Source organism: Pavona decussata, unplaced genomic scaffold (assembly GCF_977016875.1).
Source record: "Pavona decussata unplaced genomic scaffold, jaPavDecu1.1 SCAFFOLD_78, whole genome shotgun sequence".
NCBI classification, from domain to species: domain Eukaryota; kingdom Metazoa; phylum Cnidaria; class Anthozoa; order Scleractinia; family Agariciidae; genus Pavona; species Pavona decussata.
In genome coordinates, this window is record NW_028145496.1 from 2,912,501 (window position 1) to 2,935,190 (window position 22,690).

Here is a 22,690-nt window from a genome sequence, read left to right on the forward strand (position 1 = left end):
AATAGATCAATCATAATTTATATATTCAAGAATTTTGATTGGCTTATGGCTATGAGTTCTCAGCCATTGTATCATTTCCAGTAAAAAGCCGTGGTTAAATTGTGTCCTGGTCTTCTTGCAAAATGAAATCAGCGATATCTAGCAACATTTCTAGCACTTGTTGGATACTGTATGGGATGATTATATCCAAATTGGCACCATGTGCCTGGTTGGGTGTCCCATTTGCCATCTCGCATCCACTATACTGTGCACACTCATAAAAAAATAATTATTAAATAGATGCACATAGGAAGTTTGGAAAGCACTAGAGAAGCTTAAGAGTTTGCCTTGACTATTTTATAGTAGGTTCTAAAGTGTTCTCTTTGTTTTCGAAGTGCATCAGTCCATAACTGGATAAACATACAACTTAAAACTTGAACCAATTCCTTTACATGTATGATATACAGTTGTATCAAAGGTCTCTTGAGAAGGTTAAAATCTAAAAGGAAGAACACCTCTCTTTAATGTTGACACATTTCGACAGTATTTCCAGTGCCATCATCAGAAAACTGACTCAAAGTGTGAAGTTGAACTTTAAAGTAGCGGAAACATTCCACTGCAAATGCAAACTGGAAGCCAGTTTTGGTGTATCCTTATTCCACTTTCCAGCCACGCAACATAGAACCAGTAGGCCAACAAGCTTATAATTTTGCTGGCATCTAAAAGCTACAGTCTGACCATCATATCAGGAAACTATTACCAATCCTGCTGCCTTTCACTGGGGTGCCAGGAACGGGACATACAGCTAAAAGTTATATTACAGTTGTTTAGCATCCTATTACAGTTTGTAAATACAATCAAATATATCATAACCAAAACAACACTTTGAATTGGAAGGAATACACATCATGTTACCACGTCCAGGGGTTTGCAAACGATGTAACTAAAATTAATCATCTCTAGTCTGAAAGGACACGAGGATGTGTGTGTGTGTTTTTGTTTTGTTTTGTTTTGTTTTATTTATTTATTTTATTTTTGTTGGCTTGTTCTTCTTCTTAGTTCCAGACTAAAGGTACATGTAAGTTTTGTGTTCTGTGTGCTTGGTAATGGATATTCGTTTTTTTGGCACTCACAGTACTTGCGAACAATTCTACGTAAGCTTGGTCTTGTTAAGTGAAAGACATTTCTGAAATGACTTTGTAGAAATAAGCTTTCTCTTTCTTTTGCTATGACACTTCATGCAATACCTCTGGGTAGCTACCTGAAGGTGGTATAAAAGTTGATGAAAGTAGAAATTGATTACTGGTAATAACTAGTAATAATCAAAGATTAGAGTGCATTCGATGATCTCGATCCCAGGTTCTCTCTACTTTGCCAATCCATCCCTGCAAACAAAATCTGTGGGGGATGCCAGATACACGTCCCAAGATCCATTCATTCACTGAATCAACGTTGGTTGTCCCATACAATCTCAACTCCAAACTGTATTAGAAGATTATTATTGTTATTATGTGCAGTTGATAAATGTATGGATGCTAAAATAGAACCACTATGCGATCTGAAGGAGCTATAAAAAGAAAACTGCTGAGTTAAAAGACATTGGCGATAAAATATAAAAATCTTATAGACAATCTAAAGCTCTCTAATACTAAAACTATATTGAGCTCCCACATGTGTGCTATTCCTTCAGGGAAGCCAAGTGATGGTAGCTTTAAAAGTCCTCACTATGTGAGAACTCGAGATGGTAGCCTTCTGCATCCTTCTCAATACATGTATGTCTTAGCCCCTGCTGCCAAAGAGCTTCCTCATTGTCAGGTTTACATCCCTTGACCATCCCCCCAGCACGTCAATGATGATGTTACATTGTTTAACCTCATAGCCAGGGTACTGCTTCTTCAGCTCGAATCGCACGTAAATCGTACTTGCCTGTCTTCTCCTCGGACTTGGGCAGATTAAGGAAAAGGATCGAGAAGGATTTGAACTATTTGCTGTGGATGCTCCATCATCTCCACAGCCCACACCTTCTTAATCAAGCGTCCACTGTGTTAGCCTTGACGATTGTGTGTTGCGCATAAACTGGGACATCCCAAAGCGCTTATGCCGCAGATGACTGGTTTGGGCACTGCACACGACTGATAGGTACATGGATGGGGACCCCCGTTAAGTCATAGATGCACACCTGTGTTGCATAACCAATTGGGCAGATTAAGGAAAAGGATCGAGAAGGATTTGAACTATTTGCTGACGCATTATAAGCAGCTGTGTTTGCCTTAGACTGCCCCGATTATAGGCACAAGCTACTTATTATCCCGCTCTGCTGGCAAGGGAGAAGGTTGAATGGGTGCGACAAATAGAGCACGAACAGGTGTCTGAGAATGTCAGTGGTTTAGCTGAATGGGCCCAGGTGCGTGCCAAAACAATGCGAAAGCGCAAGCAGTTCAACGAACAGCCATTTAGTCCCACAAAGAGCAGTTTTAATAGAGGCCCAGTGCAGACACAGTCAAAGCCGCAAAGATATCAAATTATGATCACAGCCACTAGTTCTGCTTCTTTGCCTGTAGAATGTGCGCTGTGTGAAAGAGATCATTCTGAGGTGAAATGCCCGACATTCTTTGCGGCCACCATAGACAAACGCTGGGACATTGTGAAAGCCAGAAAGGTCTGTTTCGGCTGCCTGAAACATGGTCACCAGCGTCGCCAGTTGTCAAGATGTGGTGTTAGTTCATGTGGAAAGGGACATCACTATTTGCTGCATGCCACTGAGCCTAAGGAGGGGCTGAAACCGCAAGAACCGCAGATCGTAGAGTTGCCGACAGAGAATAAAGGAGTCGGTTGCAATAAAGCACAGGGAAGCTTGACGGGTTCCAGTAAAGTTGCATTGAAAATTGTGACCGTCCCTTTCGTAAGTAACTTGGGGAAGATTATTATGGGATTAGTACTCCTGGATACAGGCAGTGAAACAACACTGATAAGAACCGAGTTTGCTGCACAGCTGGGCGTTCAAGGTCCCAAGCAGAACCTTTCTGTGGATGCCGTTATAGGAGTCACTACAACCGTCAAGTCGCAGCGAGTACGCCTGCCCTTTGCACCATCCGTGACAAAGGCAAATGTGAATGCCTGGACCATGACCGTGGCAACAAACAGCCAATTGGCGGCAGGCACACTATGGAAACCGCTGATCATGGTAGCCTGCGAATACAGCCGCCTCTCATTCGCTCCTGTTACTGACGTCTCTCTTCATGTTTCCCACGTAGTAGCGGAAGTGAATGAGAGGCGGCTGTATTCCCAGGCTATGATCATGGCGACCCGAGCTAAAATGGTGTGTTGAACATGGCTTCGTGAAATTATTCAGTATTATTGTCGTCTGCGCAGTCTCTCAGTTCTTGTTGGACCATCTTAAAAGGACACCAGCCAAAAGGAAACATCAAGGAAAGTTAAGCCGCTCTTTTTAGCAATGTATGTTTCACTAAAGCAAAGTTGTGCCTTGTTGAACCAGCTATTTATTTGATCGCTGTACTGTCTCCGCTGGACTGATATGATTTATACATTCTCAGGCGAACAACAATAAAGAAGGTAAATTTTAATGATGTTTGTGATTCTTTACTCTTTACTGCAGATCATTTCCTTTTAAATTTAACTTGAACTCGCCATGATATTACTGTTAGGTAAAAGCGACGACGTTGTTAAAACAATTCGTGTTTGGTGATTGGAAATTAATGGGGCAAAAAATAATCTTGTTCATTTTCACGACATTGTGCGCTTCAGCGGTTGAAATTTACGTTTGTCTGTTAATAACCATGATTCAAACGACTATTCGTTTATTTTTGTTTCTATTGGTTTAAACGTTTTGTTCAATGTTTTTACGCAACGGTTTAGAAAACCGTTTTATAATTTTAGTCAAACTATTTCATTATTTTGCTCATACGTTTAAACGGTTTAAGAAACCATTTAAACGATTTGAGAAACCGTTAACTATCTGTTGGCTTCCCATTTTTTTCAACGTTTAAATGGATATCTGTTAGTTTACATTTTTCCCAATCAGGTCACATATGTGTGCCTGTGGAGGCAATTAACTGGCCGGAAGTGAAGCAACACTATGTGCATTTGCGTGATGTCCCAGGTGAGTCGTTTGGTGACGGGACAGTGGATGTTTTACTGCGTCTTGCTGCTGCAGCCTTTATGGCACCGGTGGAAGTCAGACGAAGGGAGCACACGAATCCATATGCCAAGTTAACGCCACTAGGTTGGATGATTGCTGGTCCAGTCTCAACAACTGCCAGTGGTCCGGGCAAGCGTATCCTGCGCGTGCAAGTGATGGAACCTGAGGATGATGTCAGCCATCAACTGCGCAAGTCCTGGGACATAGACGCATTTGGTGTTCGAGTGGAGACAGCTCCGTCATGCACACGCAGTGAGCAGAGAGTGAGGGAGATGCTCAGCAAGACATGCCCCCTAGTGGAGTCTGGGTATGAACTGGGACTCCTGTGGAAGGCCAATAGACCGCCGTTGCCCGATAACTATGACACTGCCCTGAAACGGTTAGATTCTATTGAGCGTCATCTACAGTGAGAGCCGAAGTTAGCTGAAGGCTACAGGAAAGCAATTATTGACGCATACGTGGGAAAGGGGTTCGCGTGCAGACTGTCAGAGTAGGAACGTCTGATGGACAGAGAACGTTGGTTTCTACCCCATTACCCAGTGATCTCACCTCTCAAGCCATTACCACAAGTTGTGTTTGACTTCACCTCGAAGCATGACAGAATCTGCCTCAATGATTGCCTTGAGATGGGACCAAGCCTCCATAAGGACCTACCAGGTATCCTGCTGAGATTCTGTGAGAAGTATGTCGCACTCTCAGGAGACGTTTCTGACATGTCCTGTTGCGTGCGCGTGAGACCAGAGGACTGCAGGTATCACCGATATCTATGGCATGACATGGACGCTAAATGACCCCCTGACGTCTACTAGATGAACTGCCTAGTGTTTTGAGACAAGTCATCACCTTGTGAAGCAAACTTTGCTGTGAGACAAACCACAAAAGACAACCAGGAGAAATGGCCTGCCGCAGCCGCGGTGGTTAGGCATGGCATTTTCGTCGACGACTTGAACACATCTTGTGGGAGTGAAACAGAAGCAGTGACCTTATGCGAGGACGTCACAGCTCTTATGGCCAAGGGAGGGTTTCCTATGCGCAAGTGGATCTCTTCACAAGACGTTTTAGCTACAGTAACGGAAGCAGAACGAGCCGTTCCTAATAACTGCCTAGAGTCGGGAGAGCTACCGTCTGGCAGAGCTCTAGGTATCAGGTGGGATCCGAAGTCAGACAGCCTGGGGCTCGCACTACCTCACATTGATCGTCCACCAGCACAAAATACGAAGCGGTATTCTCAAGCAATTGGCCGGGTTGTACGACCCCTTGGGATGGGCAAGTCTGTTCGTCATGCATGCAAAAGTCATGCTGCAACGCACATGGTCTCGTGGTTTAGGTTGGGACAACCTGCTGCCAGCAGATATGACTGCTGAATGGGCAAAGTGGGGGGAGGAGATAACAGCCCTGAAGTCCTTCACTGTCTCACGTTACATCTACCGTCAGCCAGGGGAGATATGGGAAAAGCAGTTAGTTTTCTTCTGTGATGCCTCGGAAGTCGCATGTGCTGCAGCTGCCTAAATGCGCGTCACATCCACTGATGGAGAGACTGTGTGTCATCTGCTTATGGCTAAGACTGGTCTCATGCCTCTGAAGATGATTTCTATCCTGCAAGGAGAGCTGATGGGTTGTCAGCTAGCTGTGCGCCTTGCAAAGACCGTTTGTGAGCAGCTGGATTTGAGCATGTGTGATGTCAAGTATTTGTCAGACTCTACCACAGCACTCTGGTGGATTTATGGAGAACCCAGAACCTTCAGTCCGTTTGTGACCAAGCGAGTAGCCAAGGTGCTGACTGAGAGTGATCCTACGCAGTGGCATCATGTGCGCACAAAACTGAATGTTGCAGACCTCGCAACAAGAGGAGCTTCTGCAAGCCACATTCAGGCAGGATCACCATGGATCCAAGGTTCAGAATTCTTCAAGTCTGACTAATTAGAATGGCCCATTGATGATGTGCCGATGTCTGCACCGCTGGTAGCTGAAGCTGAACTGAAGAGGAAAGTGCTCAGGGTTGAGCAGGTGTCAGTCCCACCACTTGTTGATCTTACCGCCTCTATTACTTGGATAAAGCTTCTCTGCGTGACAGCCTGGATCTTGCGCTTCTGTTACAACCTGCAAAATAAAGAGCAATGTAAGTCAGGAGCCTTGACTGTTGAAGATCTGAAAGGAGCTGAGTTGTACTGGATCAAGTGGGCACAGAGAAAACGCTTCCCAGCTAAGGAAGAATCGTTGTCCAAAAGAGGCCCTGTTCCACGCACCAGTCTGGCAGTAAGTCTTGATCCACAGTTGGTGCACGGAGCCCTACGTGTTGGCGGAAGAATTGACCAGGCAGAACTACCCTGGGAAGCCAAGCACCCCATCATCCTAGATCATGGACACGATGTTACACGCATGATTGTAATCCACTATCATCGAAAGCTCATCCATGCGGGAGTAGAACATGTGTTCAATCACTTATGAGAAAAGTTTTGGATCTTAAATGGAGGTGCGGAGGTGAAGAATTGTACATTAAATGCCCGCTCTGTCGTTGGCGTTGCGTGCGACCGCTGACCCAGAGGATGAGTAATTTGCCCGAAATACGACTCGGTGGAGTAAGCACAAGAAAGCCAAGAAATCGTCAAAAACATTATTATTATTATTATTATTATTATTATTATTATTATTATTATTATTATTATTATTGCCTTCGACGTAGGAAGAACTCTTCCTAAAACGGATTTGAGTCGAGATTTTATGGGACTTGTCGTGGATGGTTCGATGGATCTTGGGACGCATATCTGACATCCCCCACATATTTTTTTGCAGGGGCGGATGACATCACAAAGAGAGAGGGCCTGGGTTTGAGATTGGCCTGGGTTGGTGACATCGAACGCACTCTCTTATCTACGATTATTACTAGTTATTATTATTATTTTTATTATTATTATGACAGTAAAAAAAACTTTCATATGCGCTATGATGCATTAATAGCCACCCAGGGTGCTTAGCATGGCCTGTGGTCTATATCTTAAGTCTGAAGAAAAAAAAAGAAATACTGGACATGATTTACAACGATAAAATCTAAGCTACAGTATGTTAAGATTTGACTAAAATGTATATAAAAGTTTCAAGTCCCCTATGCCTTTCCTCAACATTTTTAAATTATGCGAAGTAGGTCTCTTATTATGGATTAAAAAAACCAGATCAAATAGCTGGTTCGGGTGACATGAGAACTTTAAAAGATCTGGCAATGTTGAGAGTATGTGATAGCTTACTTTTCTGCATTCTTCTTAGTATTGACTTTCCTTGTCTTTCTCCAAGCAGTATCTTTATGCTCTTGGCTGTATTCATGGAAACACCTCCCAGTTCATCATCATCATCAGCGTTGTTATTATTATTATGTACAGTATTACTTATTATTATTATTATTATTATTATTTTTATAATAATTATTATTATTATTATCATCATCATTATGTGCACTATTAAAACATATAGATGCATTTAAGAAAAAAGGTGTAGCCCTCGCAAAGTCTCCTAAAAAAGGCTGCATTACATAGAACTGACATATATTGACCAAGCGCGAGGGCCGTACTGGGAGAATATTGGCTTGAGGTCCTTACAGTACGGATCGAGCGAAGCAAGGCCCACACAAAAAGACCAAGGGACGATATTCTCCCAGTACGGTCCCGGGCAAGCTTGGTAATTAAAAGATTTATTACTCGGCCCTGGTTGAGGGCCTAACAACAAGTGTTTCCGCGCGATTGAAAAGGATTTTTCAAACTAAAAGTTGGGATAAGCCATTACAGGAATCAGTTTGAAACGTCGCGATCCACATCTTTGTGACTCAATCGTGAGACAAACGATTAACTCATCTATTATTTTAAACCACGATGACAAATACCTTTCATAATACAGTTTGACTTACTTTTAATTGAACCAATCAGATTATACTTTTAGCTAAAAATTTATCAAGCGTGACAGGAACTGTCAAAATTGTTAAAAAAGCCAACTTTCATTTTCCATTCAACACGTGACTTCTCTCGAAAAAAAGTAGCTTTGATTCTACGAAAATCTTTTAGTGAGGAAAGAAATAGTTTAACAAAGTGGACTGGTTTAATGCTTCGTGGTTTTTAACACCTGGAAAATTAACGTCTTTAATGAACAGCTCGTCTGGCATGTCGAAACTCAAGTAAATGGCAAAATCGTCCTTGCAAGGTTGATCGGTGGGAAGAAACAGTCAACAAATGCACAAGGTTGAGTCAGAAATATACAAACTTAATTTAATATTCGTCATTGCTTTCAGTGATGAGCCTTCTAGGTCGCTTTAAGTGTATATGACACAATAAAGTTTTCTTCTCTATTTTGCAGTTTGATATATACAAAAACTGATTATAAACTTAAAACTTGCATGAAGTTTTCCAAACGCTGTTATCTCCTGTTCAAAACAGCGCTATTTTGAGTCCAAAAGTGTAGCTGCCATGCGCAGCCAAAGCATCACGTGATAAGCGTATGTGACGTCACTTTACCTGATAACTAAACAAAAATGGTGGTGGCATAAAGTAGTAATTAAGCACTTGTTTCCATATCTCAAACTGCCCTCCCCCCCTTCAAATTTTAAGATAGAAAAAGAAGTTACACAAATAAAGCGAGATTAACCGGAGTGCTATTTAGGCTAGCTGTCCAAGGGCACTTTGAGATATGGAAACAAGTATTTAACAAAGTAGTAGGAGTAGTAGTAAAACTTTATTTCAACTCGGATTGAAGAGCATCCAGTCGTTCTTTTGGAGCTGGAGCACCTAATAAGTACTGATTTCTTACAATAATATGGAGGGAAAATGCCTAAGCTTCTTCAGAACGAGTAGTTTGGTACAAAATCGTGAAAGTAATCGAAGTTAAAGCGATTCAAGGTCTGCTAGTCTGCTGCTCGAAGTTTCGGCGTTTTTTGGCTTGAAGCTTCTCCAACCTGTAGCTTCAAACGGCAATCGTGGTTCTTAGAGGTCCGTCTCAGTGTGAGATATAACTCAAAACAAAGGTCAACAGATTATATCAGGCAGTTTCTTTTTCAGAAAATACAGTCGAACCTGTATATTACGGCCACCCTCGGGACTTGAGGAGCTGGCCGCTTGATACAGGATCACTAAAAATACCAACTGGGCGTTGTCTAACGTCAATTTTAATGGCGTGTCATACAAAAACACTTCACGCAAGGAAACAATAGGACAATCAACACTCTTTCAAGCAATCAATACTTTAAACAAAGTTTAGTGCCAATTTGTAACTTAACGGTATAATATAGTACGTAACATTGTGTAAAAGTACCATGAAATAAATTGTCCTCTACTTTTCTACGGTATGCAGTGCTCTATTTCTTTGACTTACAGTTCACAACAAAATATCTCATTCCGTCATTTCATAGTTGTTACGCTCAATGTTCAAATATTGTCACATGGCTGAAGAACAAACTAAGTAAAGAGGAATTTCTTGCTAAAGAGTGAAGCATATTCAAAACAAACTTTTTTAGCGTTTGTGATATGGTACTGTACTTCAGCACATTGCGGACGTCTGAAAAGCGTTAACGATATTAAACAGCCGAGTATCAGCTTACAGGCTGGATCGCATTTTAAACACAGTAAAATACAGCATAAAATAACATTTGGCTTAGTTTCCATTCTAGGGTAGCCGCTTAATACAGGTAAAAATAACAAAGAAAGACAAACATAGGTCTGCTACAGGGTAGCCGCGGCCGCTTAATAGAGGTGGCCGCCTAATACAGGTAACAAATACAGCGTTTGTATGAGCGAACAATCGGGACTTTGAAAACTGACCGCTTAATAGAGGGTGGCCGCTTAATACTGGGCTGTTATAAAAAGGTTCGACTGTAGATAATCCCTTTTTAAAATGAAGAAAAATCACTTTCTTCCCATAATTTTTATGTTTTAAGCTCATAATACTTTTCGTTCAATTTTGGTGTGTTCCTGAACTTTTGGAAAAATCCAGAAATCCAAGATGGCCGCCATTTGGCAATCATGACCTTATTACCACGTGATGTGACGTCATCACTTTGCATTGCGGATCTCAAAGGGGACATCTTTAAATGCACTATCTATCCTCGAAGTCTCACTGTCATAGCTTTTATACTTTCAAAGTTATGGGGGGGGGGGGGGGGGCACAATGAGCCTCCCCCCCAGCCATAGAAGATTTGACTTTTTTATTGTTTAATATGAATGTGCGTTTTTACGAGTCAGTCAGTCAGTCAGTCAACGTACTTGAGGGAATATAAAGCTAACTAAGTTTTTCAATCTCCGTTTTTTTTTTAGGACAACCCATGCGAAGGGACAACAGATGGAACTTTTAGAAACAAGCGATATTTTACTTGTCCAGCAGACTCTGGTGTGTTTGTTTCACTTGATAAACTAACACCAAGGTATACTGAACAAATCAGTGCTCAGGGTGTTAAGCTTCTTAAAATTGACCAAAGAGCTGTGGCATTCTCAGAAGACAGTGGCCTTTTGAGGGGATCTGTACGTTTTATTGGGAATTATAGAGGTTGGAATGGAAAACTGCGCACAACTGTTGGCTTGGAACTGGTAAGTTAACAAGATTTAAACAAATATACAGCAGTAAATAATGAAGCCTACATGACATTCTTAGAAGGTAATTACCCTATAAGGGGAAGTGCCATTACACTGGCCAAGATAAACATCGTAATGGCAAAATGTGGACAATTGTTCTCTTGTAACTGGTAAGTTGATTACTATTATTAACTTATTTTGTATTTATTGTGTTGCTACGGCAGTCTTGTGTTTTGTCAGCTTTGTCTGTTGTTATTGGTAATTATTATATCTCTCACTTAGTACGCGCACTCTGATTGGTCAATTTTGCGGGCTGTATTTGTCAGTACGGCCCGCTGTCCGGCCCGCTAAATTTGAAAATTTGGTGCAACATTTTGCTGCCAAGATGTCCTGTGAAGAAAAATTTGACACTTAAAAGAGTTGCGAACAAACAGAGAAAAACAACAGAAACCCGAAGAAAGTATGCCAAACTTCCAAATTGACTTCCTTGAGCTTTTAGAGCAAGGGCAGCGACAAATGGCGAAGGACGAGCAAGCCGAGCAAGACGGGCTCGAGTCAAGAATTAGACGATTTTATTTCCTCTGAAAAATCTGAAAACATGGTGAAGAAAACAAATTACAAATGGAAAAAATTTGAAACATTTTGTAAGGAGCAGAGCAACGGAAGCTTTAATGTGAAAAACGTACCTGCTGATGCTTTTGACAAACTGCTTGGAAAATTTTTCAAAGATGTCCGTAAACAAAATGGTGGTGAGTACGAGCCAGACAGCCTTTCAAGTTTTCAAAGAAGCATTCAGCGTCGCCTGAAAATCAAAGGGAAAAAACTCGGTCCATAACTTACAGTACGGACCTCGAACTCAGTTAGTAAGAGGTATAAACTAACCACATGTTACGTCCTACTTGGCAATGCCATTCAAGCATGCTTCTCCATGTATGTCTCTCTCTCCTCCCTTCCCCCAAGTTTTACATATTCTGCGAATTATATATTTTCCTTTAATTTAGGAATCTGTTCTCAATCTACATGTACATGCAGTAGTTATTATATCACAATGTTACATGTAACTTGGAATTGTCGTCTTTGTAAACACCGCTTTCGCCCTACGCTGAAACCTCGTAAATTAGGGACCGGTGTTATTTTTCTGTTCGGGACTACATGTACTTGCCCCTAGGGACTGCTTGGTCAGAGCAGGTTCTATCTTAGCATGCCTACGACTACAACTCGGAAAATCATTTTTAATGAAACTTTTCTCACTCTTAGTGGGTAAAATTCTCAGTTTCTTGCCATATTGCCTTGAATACTTGTCAGAATTCAAAATAATTTTGCCAGTTTTTCTTTGATTGATGTCCACCAAAACGCAACTTTATCGGACTTGTATGAAGCCAGCAGGTCGCGTGTTATTGGTAACCGATGTAAACTGGGAGCTTCAGAGGGAAAGCAGAAAATTAATCTCCGTAATACTCAAAATTTAGTCTTTTCTCTGCGTGTTAACTTTTGTATGCATTTTTTGTCTCAGCATTTTGGTTTGCCGAAGGAATTGCGTGGTGACTACACTGTATTTCTTTCTTTCAAAGCAGGTGTCTCACAAACTACCTTAGCGCTCCGGTTGAACAGCGGGTATTAATTTCAGAAGAAAACTTCAAGTATTTTGTAAAGATGAGGATTTTTCCAATAAAGAAAAGCTGCATAAAAGAATATAACAATAAAGATTACAACGAATTACGTCAAATTAAATTGGAAGGGGTTCACCATTGCTTAATTTGCTCAATGCAAGGGGTCGAACGCACCCCTGTAGTCTTTGATTACTTTTAGTAATGACAACAATAACAACAACAACAACAGGAAAAGATTGAAAATACCAAGACCTGGTTTTAGAATCCCAGTGAATTTGGCAAATGAAAGTTGAGATGGAACCCGTAGTTGATGGGGCTTAGGAGATGGTGTCCAACCAATCATTTGTGGGGATAACTGGGTAATTTGCATGTTGATGAAAATGTTGAGTAATTGCAGAAAGCTGTGTTTACCGTGAGAAGGATTCTCAAGATCTGAGAATAAATCGCTTGTATATTATGCCATAATTTCCGCTTCAGTGAATCTTGTACGATGCGATTTCGTGTAGCGTGCGAAACGAGACGCAAATGGTAACTTACTCTTTAGCTGTACTGTATATGAAGTTTGAATACCCTTTTAAAGAAGCCTTAGTGCAAGACTTGCTGTCTGAAAAATGACCAGTTTATTTTGCAATTTTAAAAACAGGCCAACTTCTGCAGTTTGTGGACACCTTCAGTGTCTGTGTTAGATCAGTTCTACCTACCGCCTCCCAAAGAGTCAAATAAAGTTCCAAGCCATGTCTTAATACATGTGCAGTACAGTGTAGGCTTACATTGTGTGTTTACGTGTATTTGTTAAACAGGACACAAGGGATGGACGTGGCACTGGCAAGCTTCATGGTAGACAAGTTTTTGTTTGTAAAATAGATTTTGCACTTTTTGTACCCATTGAAGCTGTTATACCAGAGGAAGACTTTGATGAGAATGCTAGAAGTACAAGGACATCTGAGAGAGTTGAGAATGTTGAGGAGGATAAACCTCGAGAAAAATCTTTAAGTTATGCTGCTTGCTCATCAGGTAAACTACCTTTAAAATTCATTTATATAAAATAGTTTTGACCCGTTACAGTCGCGCAGGATCCCTGCTCTCATTATGGGTGTATTTATTTACGTTTCAGAGCTCGTTGTTTCAAAACCGGCATTTTTGACAAGCAATTCAGAATAAAAATCTCTTTTTCCCTGGACTGCAATTACAGGACGTTTATGCGCACCAAAATATAGCGTATTATCATAATTATATTCACAGCTTTGACTCAATGGGCACAATTTTGAATACATTATTGACTTACACGATTTTCGCAGACGGAAAAAGCTGCAATATATTGTGTCCAAGCTTTCGTCGCGGATATAGAATACTGATCGAACAATGATACACGGGGGGGGGGGGGGGGGGGGGTAATTTATCGTGATCTAATTGTGGAAAAACCATTAAAAAACGGATAGAACGTTTCAAAGTCTAAATTCCACAGTTTTACTCCTTAAGTAGCCAATAACTTTTGATGAGTCTTGAAATTGCAAAATCTGCTACCTTCACATCACAAAAGATGTTATGATTTACCATTAGGTATTTGGATCCTGTAACTAAGGACGCTTCTCAAGCTTAGTGATTGGACACAAACTACTTTGCAGCTATTCTAATTTTGGAAGCTCAAAATGTCACAACAAAGCGCGATCCCGCCTGTAAAATGACCATCACAGTGTAATTTCATCGTCTGCCAATATCCCTATCAAGTTTGAGCGAAATTGACCTTCAAACCTCAGGGATTTGAAGCTCTAGAAGAAAACAACTACCCCAGAAATTTTCCTAAGGTCACGCAGGACCCTTGCCTATGAATAAATTAAGATGCCAACCTTCTGTGCTGGGTATTTACTCCTGAATCAATCACTATTGCGCTGAAAATTGCTGGGGATGTTGACAGATAATATAATTACATCATGGTTGTTATTTTGCTGGCGCATCGTGCATTACCGTGCATTAGCTATATAGCTACTAGAACACAAGGAATTACTCTAACCAATCACAACAGACGCAATACTGACAACACAATGTAAAAATCAGAACCCGAAGCAAATACATGTAACCTGCGTCAAGCGCAAGAACGCGTGCGACCAAGTCACAATAACTAATTTTAAATACGCTACTATCAGGATATATGGAACATACAATCATCTAACTTTGCCTCCCTCGTGTATCATGCCCTGAAATTTTGTATCCGCGACCAAAACTTAGAGCGGAAATATGCCGATTTTCCGTCTCCGACGGTCATACGAGTCAACAATATATTATGTTATACGAGTCAACAATATATTATATTAATTGTGTCCATAACAATATGGACACAAGTGATCTCCACCCCCAAACCAGGGGGGGGGGGGGGGGGGGTTGGGGGAGCGGGCGTTTAATGAGTGACTTTGCGCATTTATCGCAATAATCAACACCTTCAAAAGCCTATTTAAGGCTTCTGACACTTTTCATGCTTTCCAAGTTTTGATAAAGATGGCTGACAGTCATCGAAACTGTCAGCATAAATAAGACTTTAATATAAGACTGGCTATGTTGTAAGAACATTTAAATAGATTGTTCAGTTATCTAGCCTGATGAATTTCTTCAAGAATATATTTAACATTATGCTTCTTCGGAAGCTGTGAATATAATTATGATAATTTATAACAATCCAGTGCACGTGTACCCCTTTTCCTGTTTAAAGCAAAAGCAGTGGAATTACTGTCAAAGAGAAAAAAGATTAACTACCCGTCCAAAAATACCGTATGAAACAAACTTTCAAACGTAAATTTTATAAGTTTCTGAGATACACAAGGAGCTCTTAATTTGTACGTCAAAATTTCATTACATGCAAATGCGTAGCTACTAACACGCCGAAACAGAATGCATTGAATAAACTATTTAAAACGGCAAAAAATATTGTCATGAATATTTCGTGTATTGTCGGAATCAGTCGGCAACATTTGTTAAATTACTCTTTCAAATAAATACATACAGTCGACTCCCGATAACTCGAACCCTCGCTAACTCGAACCTCCCGCTAACTCGAACCAATTTTCTTTTCCTTTCAGGTCATTTTATATATAATTTTACCCTCGATAACTCGAACTCCCGATAACTCGAACCTTTTTCAATTTCCCTTGAAGGTTCGAGTTATCGGGAGTCGACTGTACATAGATATGGAGAGCAAGGGTCCTGCGAGACCTTATGGCGACAAACAGAAGTGCATCTTCATGTGCCACGTCAAAGAAATACAAACTTTGTAAGTGCCCTTTTTTGCTGTTAGACGAAGAAACATCAGTTGCTCAAAGTACAGCATTTAAGAACTTAGAAAGAATTTCTCCTTCATCACATTTACTCAGTTAGGCCCAGATCGCAATTGCGGAAAACATAAGAATGGATTTTTTTTGCCGGCGACAATTTTGACAGAAATTGACGCACAAAGCTGTCCGGGACAACTTGTTAAATTTCTGTGAAAACAATTACAATTAAATTGGTTGCGGTCGCATCTACCCGTTAACTATAGCTAGCCTTGGATTAAGACAATGTTAACTATAGTTACAGTCGACTCCCGATAACTCGAACCCTCGCTAACTCGAACCTCCCGCTAACTCGAACCAATTTTCTTTTCCTTTCAGGTCATTTTATATATAATTTTACCCTCGATAACTCGAACTCCCGATAACTCGAACCTTTTTCAATTTCCCTTGAAGGTTCGAGTTATCGGGAGTCGACTGTAATTATTTTGGTAATGTGACCGCCTCTGTTTCCTCTAACTATTGTTAGAAATTTAAGTTGCCCGAACTCGAGGGGACATGTTGCAAGGACATGTCACCGAGACTTGTAGCAACGACAAAATCGTGTGCTATGCACCCTAATTGACGTCCAGGAGGGACTTGTAGCAAGGACATATAGCAGAGACAAAAATCGCATCGATCTCACACACAGGAAAATGCGGCGGGGACATGTCTTAAGTCTTAAAGTAATACAGCTAGATAGCTTAAATTCAGGTGTATACACAGGAACAGGGAACAGGCTTTATAGTCTATAGGGTGGGCAGGAGCCTGCAAGGATGTAACTGCAGGAGAGGTGGCCATCTTGAACGCCTGTAGAGTGGGAGCAAAAACACATCCCCTCGTGTAAGTTGACTCTGCGCAGCAAGTTAGTTTTAACTATGACCAGCATGCCTTTGGGCACTGCATAATCTAAGCAAAATAGCGGCCATCGAAGAAAGTCAAGACAGTCCCTTAGCTGATGAATCAGAAGTGATTGCTGGTTGTGTGGTGTATCTTCAGTAGGCCATTTTACAGTTGTGTGCTTAGTGACCTGACCTCGGATTGGAAGCGAGGCTCAGGGTGTTCTTGTTTTGATACAAACCCCGGGTACAAACCTCACTGCTTTTCATATGTAAATGCTAACTAGTAAGAATAAGAATATGTTAAGCCTGGTGAATAAATGAGAATGATGTATAAATCAGTATATGACAGGTATACTCGAAAAAAAAATCTGAGTGCTCCTCCCATATCTGGCTTAACAGATTCCATCGCATTGTTTCCATTGCGCATATGCAACACATTGACATTCCAATCCTAGGAGTATGCAGGATGTTTGTCCCATGAACCTAGTTTAATGGCCTTCGCTCCCACAAGTCTCCTGTAGCTCAGTGGTACTAGTAATCGGAATGTCTAAATTTCGACTCCTGATAGGAAATTTTAATTTATTTGAGCGCGACAAAGTTTCATCAATAGAATGCGACAAGAATGAAAAGAACCTTCACGATTTACAGGGGTAATTCAACATCTTATTTGCTCGCATCAAATAAGGAAAAATTCTCATTTAAATACAAATATTAGAATGTCCATAATCTCTTTTTATCCAAGTACTAGACTAAGTACGTTTAAGTCCCAGCAAGGTGTTCTTGTTTATTTCAAAAAAAGAAATCTATGTTGTCACCTAGTTGTTTTTGGCTCATCCTGTCGGGTTAGGAGACAAGTACAAGTATTTTTCCTTTGTTTCTATTTTCGGTTTGTTCCTTTCAGTATTCAAAAGCCCCCAATATTGATTGTTTTGTTGTATTCTCATGTAAAATTCTTAAGACTGTAAGCGTCTGATGGTTTGGCATTTCTATTTTAAAGTTAGTGGTTGTATTTAGGCATTTTAGGCTCTTATCGTCTTTTTTTAGAGTCCTTATTATATTGATATCAGCATTTTATGCTGAGGAGGTCACCCTGGTTAAATAACATTTATTATTATAATTAGCCGACGTTTCGGCGTCATCGTGACACCATTCTCAAGGCAAAGTAGACAAATTAATGCGAAGATTTGATTTCTATGCTCTACAGTCTCTACAAATTAGCATATTAACAAAGGATCACAAGGTATTCACTTGAAGAACTTGTGATCCATTGCTATTAACTTTAATTATTATTATTATTAATAACTGGATTTTAACTTTTAACTTGTAACAAAGAGGTAATACCTCACTCAAAATTGATTGAACTGCGATAAACATCTTTTGAGTTTATACTTTTCAATTTCTCAGAAACCTCAACAAGCCATGCTGGGGGAAAACAGCAAGAACAGTTACGAGGAAAAGAAGAACGTGAAGCCAACTTGATCCGACAGCTAAGACAGACGGAAGAACAAAGAGATAGCATACAAAGAGAATTGGGAAATTGCCAAGAACAGTTGCGAGAAAGAGCTTTGCGAGAGGCCAGTTTGCTTGAGCAGCTAAGAGCAAAGGAGCAAGAACAAGAAAACTCACAAAGGCATCTGACAGAGATGGAACAGCGGCTGAGGGAGCAAGGCTTGAGAGAGGCCAGCTTACATGAGCAGCTAAGAGTAAAGGGACAACAACAAGAAAATTCACTAAGAGAACGGGCAGAGATGGAGGAGCGGCTGACAAATTGCCAGGAACATTTACAAGAGAGAGACTTGAGAGAGGCCAGCCTACATGAGCAGCTGAGAGAAAAAGAACAACAACATGAAAATTCACAAAGAGAACGGGCAGAGATGGAGGAGCGGCTGACAAATTGCCAAGAACAATTGCAAGAGAGAGACTTGAGAGAGGCCAGCCTACATGAGCAGCTGAGAGAAAAAGAACAACAACAAGAAAATTCACTAAGAGAACGGGCAGAGATGGAACAGCGGCTGACAAATTGCCAAGAACAATTGCAAGAGAGAGACTTGAGAGAGGCCAGCCTACATGAGCAGCTGAGAGAAAAAGAACAACAACAAGAAAATTCACTAAGAGAACGGGTAGAGATGGAGGAGCGGCTTGCAAACTGTGAAGGGCAAATTAGAGAAAAAGATGAAGAAGTGGCTAACATACAGCAACGCGTTTCCACCTTAGAGAGACAGCTGGGAGCAAAAGAACAGGAGCTGAATGAACTAGAGCTGAGTCTTACAGCAGCTCGGCAAACATTGAACCAACAGCGTCAACAAGAAACATGTGACTGGGTCATTTCCCGCCACGAAATTCAAGTGACAGACAAGTGCCTTGGGAGGGGAGGTTGGGGAAGCGTTAACGAGGGAACATACTGCGGCTGTAGTATAGCGGTGAAACAGATTCATGAGTTAATTTTGTCTCGTCATAACAGACGCTTGTTTGAGAGAGAAATGAACATTGCTTCAAGATGCCGCCATCCTTGCTTGTTGCAATTCATTGGAGCAACAAATGACGAGGGAAGCCCTTTGTTTGTCACCGAGCTCATGGAAAGAAGTTTACGAGCGTTGTTAGAGCAGCGTGAACTCTCTGAAACAGAAATCACTGTCATTTCTCTGGATGTAGCCCGAGCACTGAACTATCTTCATCAGAAGAAGCCCTCTCCTATTATTCACCGAGATGTAAGCAGTGCTAATGTGTTGCTATGGCGACAGGGTGACCAGTGGAGAGCTAAGGTTTCAGATTATGGCACTGCTAATTTCATTCAGCAGACTATGACAGTGGCTCCTGGAGCTCCGATTTACAGCGCACCTGAAGCACTTTCTTCAAGTCAGACAGCCATGGTAAGTACAATTTATTGAGTTAAAAATGCACTGAAAATGCCTTTATACCGGCACATTAGTTACATGTAATAGGCCCTTTTTTCCAGTTGCTTTGAAGCTCATTATGAAAGCGAGGCTTCGTACGTAATTTTTATTATGAAAATCAGTTTTCATTCATATGCAAGCAAAACTAATTTTCACATCAAAAGCTTTGTGCTTAGGCTCGCTTTCGTAATGAGGTTCAAAGCAATAGACTCTTCTTCAAAATGGTGGCCGAAAATTCACATAAGATAAAAAATTGAAAACGTATACCAGCACTAGAATGAACACTTTTACTTTAGTTACCCTGCAAAGTTTCAGCATATCAGGTGTAATATCAGCTGAGAAAATGTAAGTTAAAAAATTTACAGACGTTTGTATGACTGGGGGTATGACGTATACCCCCAGTCATACAAATGTCTGTAAATTTGTCAAATTTCATCTCACATTTCCTAAGCTGGTGTAACACCTAATATGCTGAAACTTTGCAAGGTTACTAAAGTAATGGTGCCCTAGCCTTTCCAGTGCTGGTATCAGTTTTGCATTCAGTTTAATTTTAAATCATTCAAATCTGTTGCCGCCATTTTGGAGTAGGGTCTATTCAGAAATGGGCTATTCCATCAGCGTCAATCCCCCCGGGCATTGGTGGGGGCATTTTCCTCATTGTCCTTCCCGAGGCCCTGGGTATTAGTCTTCCCCGTGGCATTTGACAGCCTCGTGATTTTTACCGCACAACGCTTTTACTTCCTTTCAATGACAAGTAGCATTAGTATGCAGTAAAAATGTCATAATTTTTTTTAAAAATTGACGACAGATGTATAAATACTTCGATACTTATAATAAGGTTATTCTTTGTTTTTATAGGTTGATGTTTACAGCTTCGGTGTTCTTCTCTGTGAAATGTGCATCGGGGAAATGCCAGACCCTGAAAGGCGTGAAGAGCAACTCTTAATGGTGACGAACCGTGTGCTTAGAGGCCTGGTACGGAGGTGCCTGAAGACAGAACCTGCACAGAGACCAAATATGGAAGAGATTGTTCAAGAACTGGAGCAATTAACTGAAACATAATAAAATATGAAATGGCATGTAAGTCTCTTTAATCTCTGTTTTCCAATTATTTGAGAATAGTAAATAGAAAAAAAAAATTCATAGTCTTTAGTAGTCTGTATTTTTTACTCACGTGAAAACAGTAGCTTTTAGGTAGCAATTTTTATAGGCTATGGATATGTCTAGTATGTTTAATTATTTTCCAGTAGTTTTCTTGTAAGTCACAGAATGTTTTTCTTATACAGATTTAGGACATTTAAAGGCAATTGTAGCCGAAGTGTTTGAAAATAATGTGGTAGAGTAAAGTTGACTAAATGGGGATGGAATAGAAGAAGGATCCTCACAGTTAGTACGTAACTTAAGAGCGCGTGCCCACAAAAATCGAACATTGTGCGGCAAACTTTCAAATTTTGAAAATAGCTGAAACTTTGGCTATTGGTAGTCCATATTGAGTTATTCATTGCTGTGTGGTTCATTTGTGAAATAACTTTTTGATTTGGCAGAAAATGACCAAGATTGATTTCATAGCCAGACACGAGAAAATTCGGCCTGAAAAATCAGTCATTTTGAAGCAACCCACTTGCCCTTCTGATAAAGCTAGAAGACATCTATTTGTTATCAGCTTGTTCTACAACCTTTTAAGGTTTTGTCTTTTAATTCCCATCAAGATCGATCGAGTTTGTAACACTGAGACCGACCAGAATAAAAGGGACCCGTAACTCTATAGAAATCGCTTGCCAAATTGAAAACATAATTTATCCTACTACCTTTATCACAAATCCAATGAAACTGTAAAAGTGAAGTAAGGAGGAAATGGGCTTTCAACTAAAATAAAAATTTTTCTGGGGAAAGTTAATTGTACTCTGTGGAAGAGCGCTCAAAATCTGACAAAATCGTAAAATCAAACCGAGATTGCGTGACGCACCGTGACAAATATTGCAAACGTACGTATCTCGGGAAACATCCAGACCTTTAATTCAGACCTAACCGGATGTGTTGCTGTTTTTTTATTATTCATCATTTTGTCTGATAACTAAAATGTTTAACAGCATATTTGTTTCATGCAAGCTTTCCCTTTCTCCCTCGCCAATTTTCACGTAGCCAGTGGCGAACATATTTGTCTTTTTACTTGTAATACGAGTTTCTTTACGAGGAGTTTCTTTACGAGTTAAAAAAAAAATCAAAAAAACAAAAAACCAATGATCACACATTGTAGAAAGCTGGCAAAACAGAGACTAATTCTCTAGTTTTTGTTTAATATTAGACTTGGAAATAATTATTTTGCTCACTCTTGAAATGAACTATTTGAGCGTGTTGCTATAAACGAGTTCCACGCAAAAGTTATGGAATTTTTCCCACCGAACTTTCTTACTTAGAGTGACGCGCTTTGTAAAGCTAGCTAGTTTTCTTGTATTGTGCAGCACCAACCAATAGCAGCATTCACATCCGATAATATATGACTCCTACAACATTTGTGAGCTAGTCATTAACACCAAGCTTGGCTCACTTTCAGTGTTAATGTTACGGAACATCTGTGAAGCCAGTTCGGACTTGATACATCAGAAGTTAAAGTCAAACGGAAAAAGCCATTCGTAGACACGATTTCAAACCTGGTGCAGGGCTGCAGTTGCCAAGCCAGCAAGTGCTCGTAATGAAAACAGTACATGTTGTTAATCTTTAAGGCTGGAAAACACAAACCGTTTTATTTATTTATTTATTTATTTGTTTATTTATTTATTCACCACGACATACCTTCATAGAAAGTTACAGTGAATAATAGACTAGGATCTTACATACGTTTAGTTGTAAATGCGAAGGTTTATTTAGCAGTAATTTTTTATTGTATATATGCCATTTACATGTATGACTCCCTAACGCGGAAAGAACTTGAAGGCCGGAGTTTTATGAAATAAAGTGTTCTAAAAGAGTACCCGTCCTTCGAGTACTCGCCTCCTTCCAGGAATCGCTCCCCTTGACGAAAATATTTCAAATAATCGCCTCTCTCGAATAATCGCCCTCACCCCACCCCTCTCAGCATATCCTTTTTTTTATCCAGCAAAACTGATCAGTGACGATTCAAGCTCTGACGCCAAGAATATCATATTGACATTGAAAATTAATCAAGGAACCAAATTTAAAACACTTTAAAAGCCTATTTTCAGTTTATTTGATGCGATTATATCCTGATCGGTTTAATAATAAAACAAAATATGTAGAACACAAATTCTAGAGAGCAATATTTGAAATAATCGTCTCCCTCGAATAATCGCTTTTGCTCGAATAATTGCCCTCTTTTGGTGTGAAAAAAATCGCCCCGGCTTTGTTCG

The 22,690-nt window shown here is 40.4% G+C and overlaps 1 protein-coding gene across 2 annotated transcripts in view; it reads left to right on the forward strand.

Annotated features, from left to right (window-relative positions):
* The window catches only part of LOC146476342 (putative serine/threonine-protein kinase drkB), a 214,446-nt gene extending 193,726 nt beyond the window's left edge, over positions 1-20,720 (forward strand). The window contains exons 2-5 of one of the 2 annotated variants that reach the window (XM_085114902.1): positions 10,426-10,695; positions 13,091-13,304; positions 17,833-19,298; positions 20,181-20,720. In XM_085114902.1, coding sequence (XP_084971028.1) covers positions 10,426-10,695; positions 13,091-13,304; positions 17,833-19,298; positions 20,181-20,384 — 2,154 coding nt within the window. In that variant the 3' untranslated portion in view covers positions 20,385-20,720. The remainder of the gene's footprint in view (positions 1-10,425; positions 10,696-13,090; positions 13,305-17,832; positions 19,299-20,180) is intronic. The other variant, XM_085114903.1, reaches the window with a different exon arrangement.
* Positions 20,721-22,690: the final 1,970 nt, after the last annotated feature.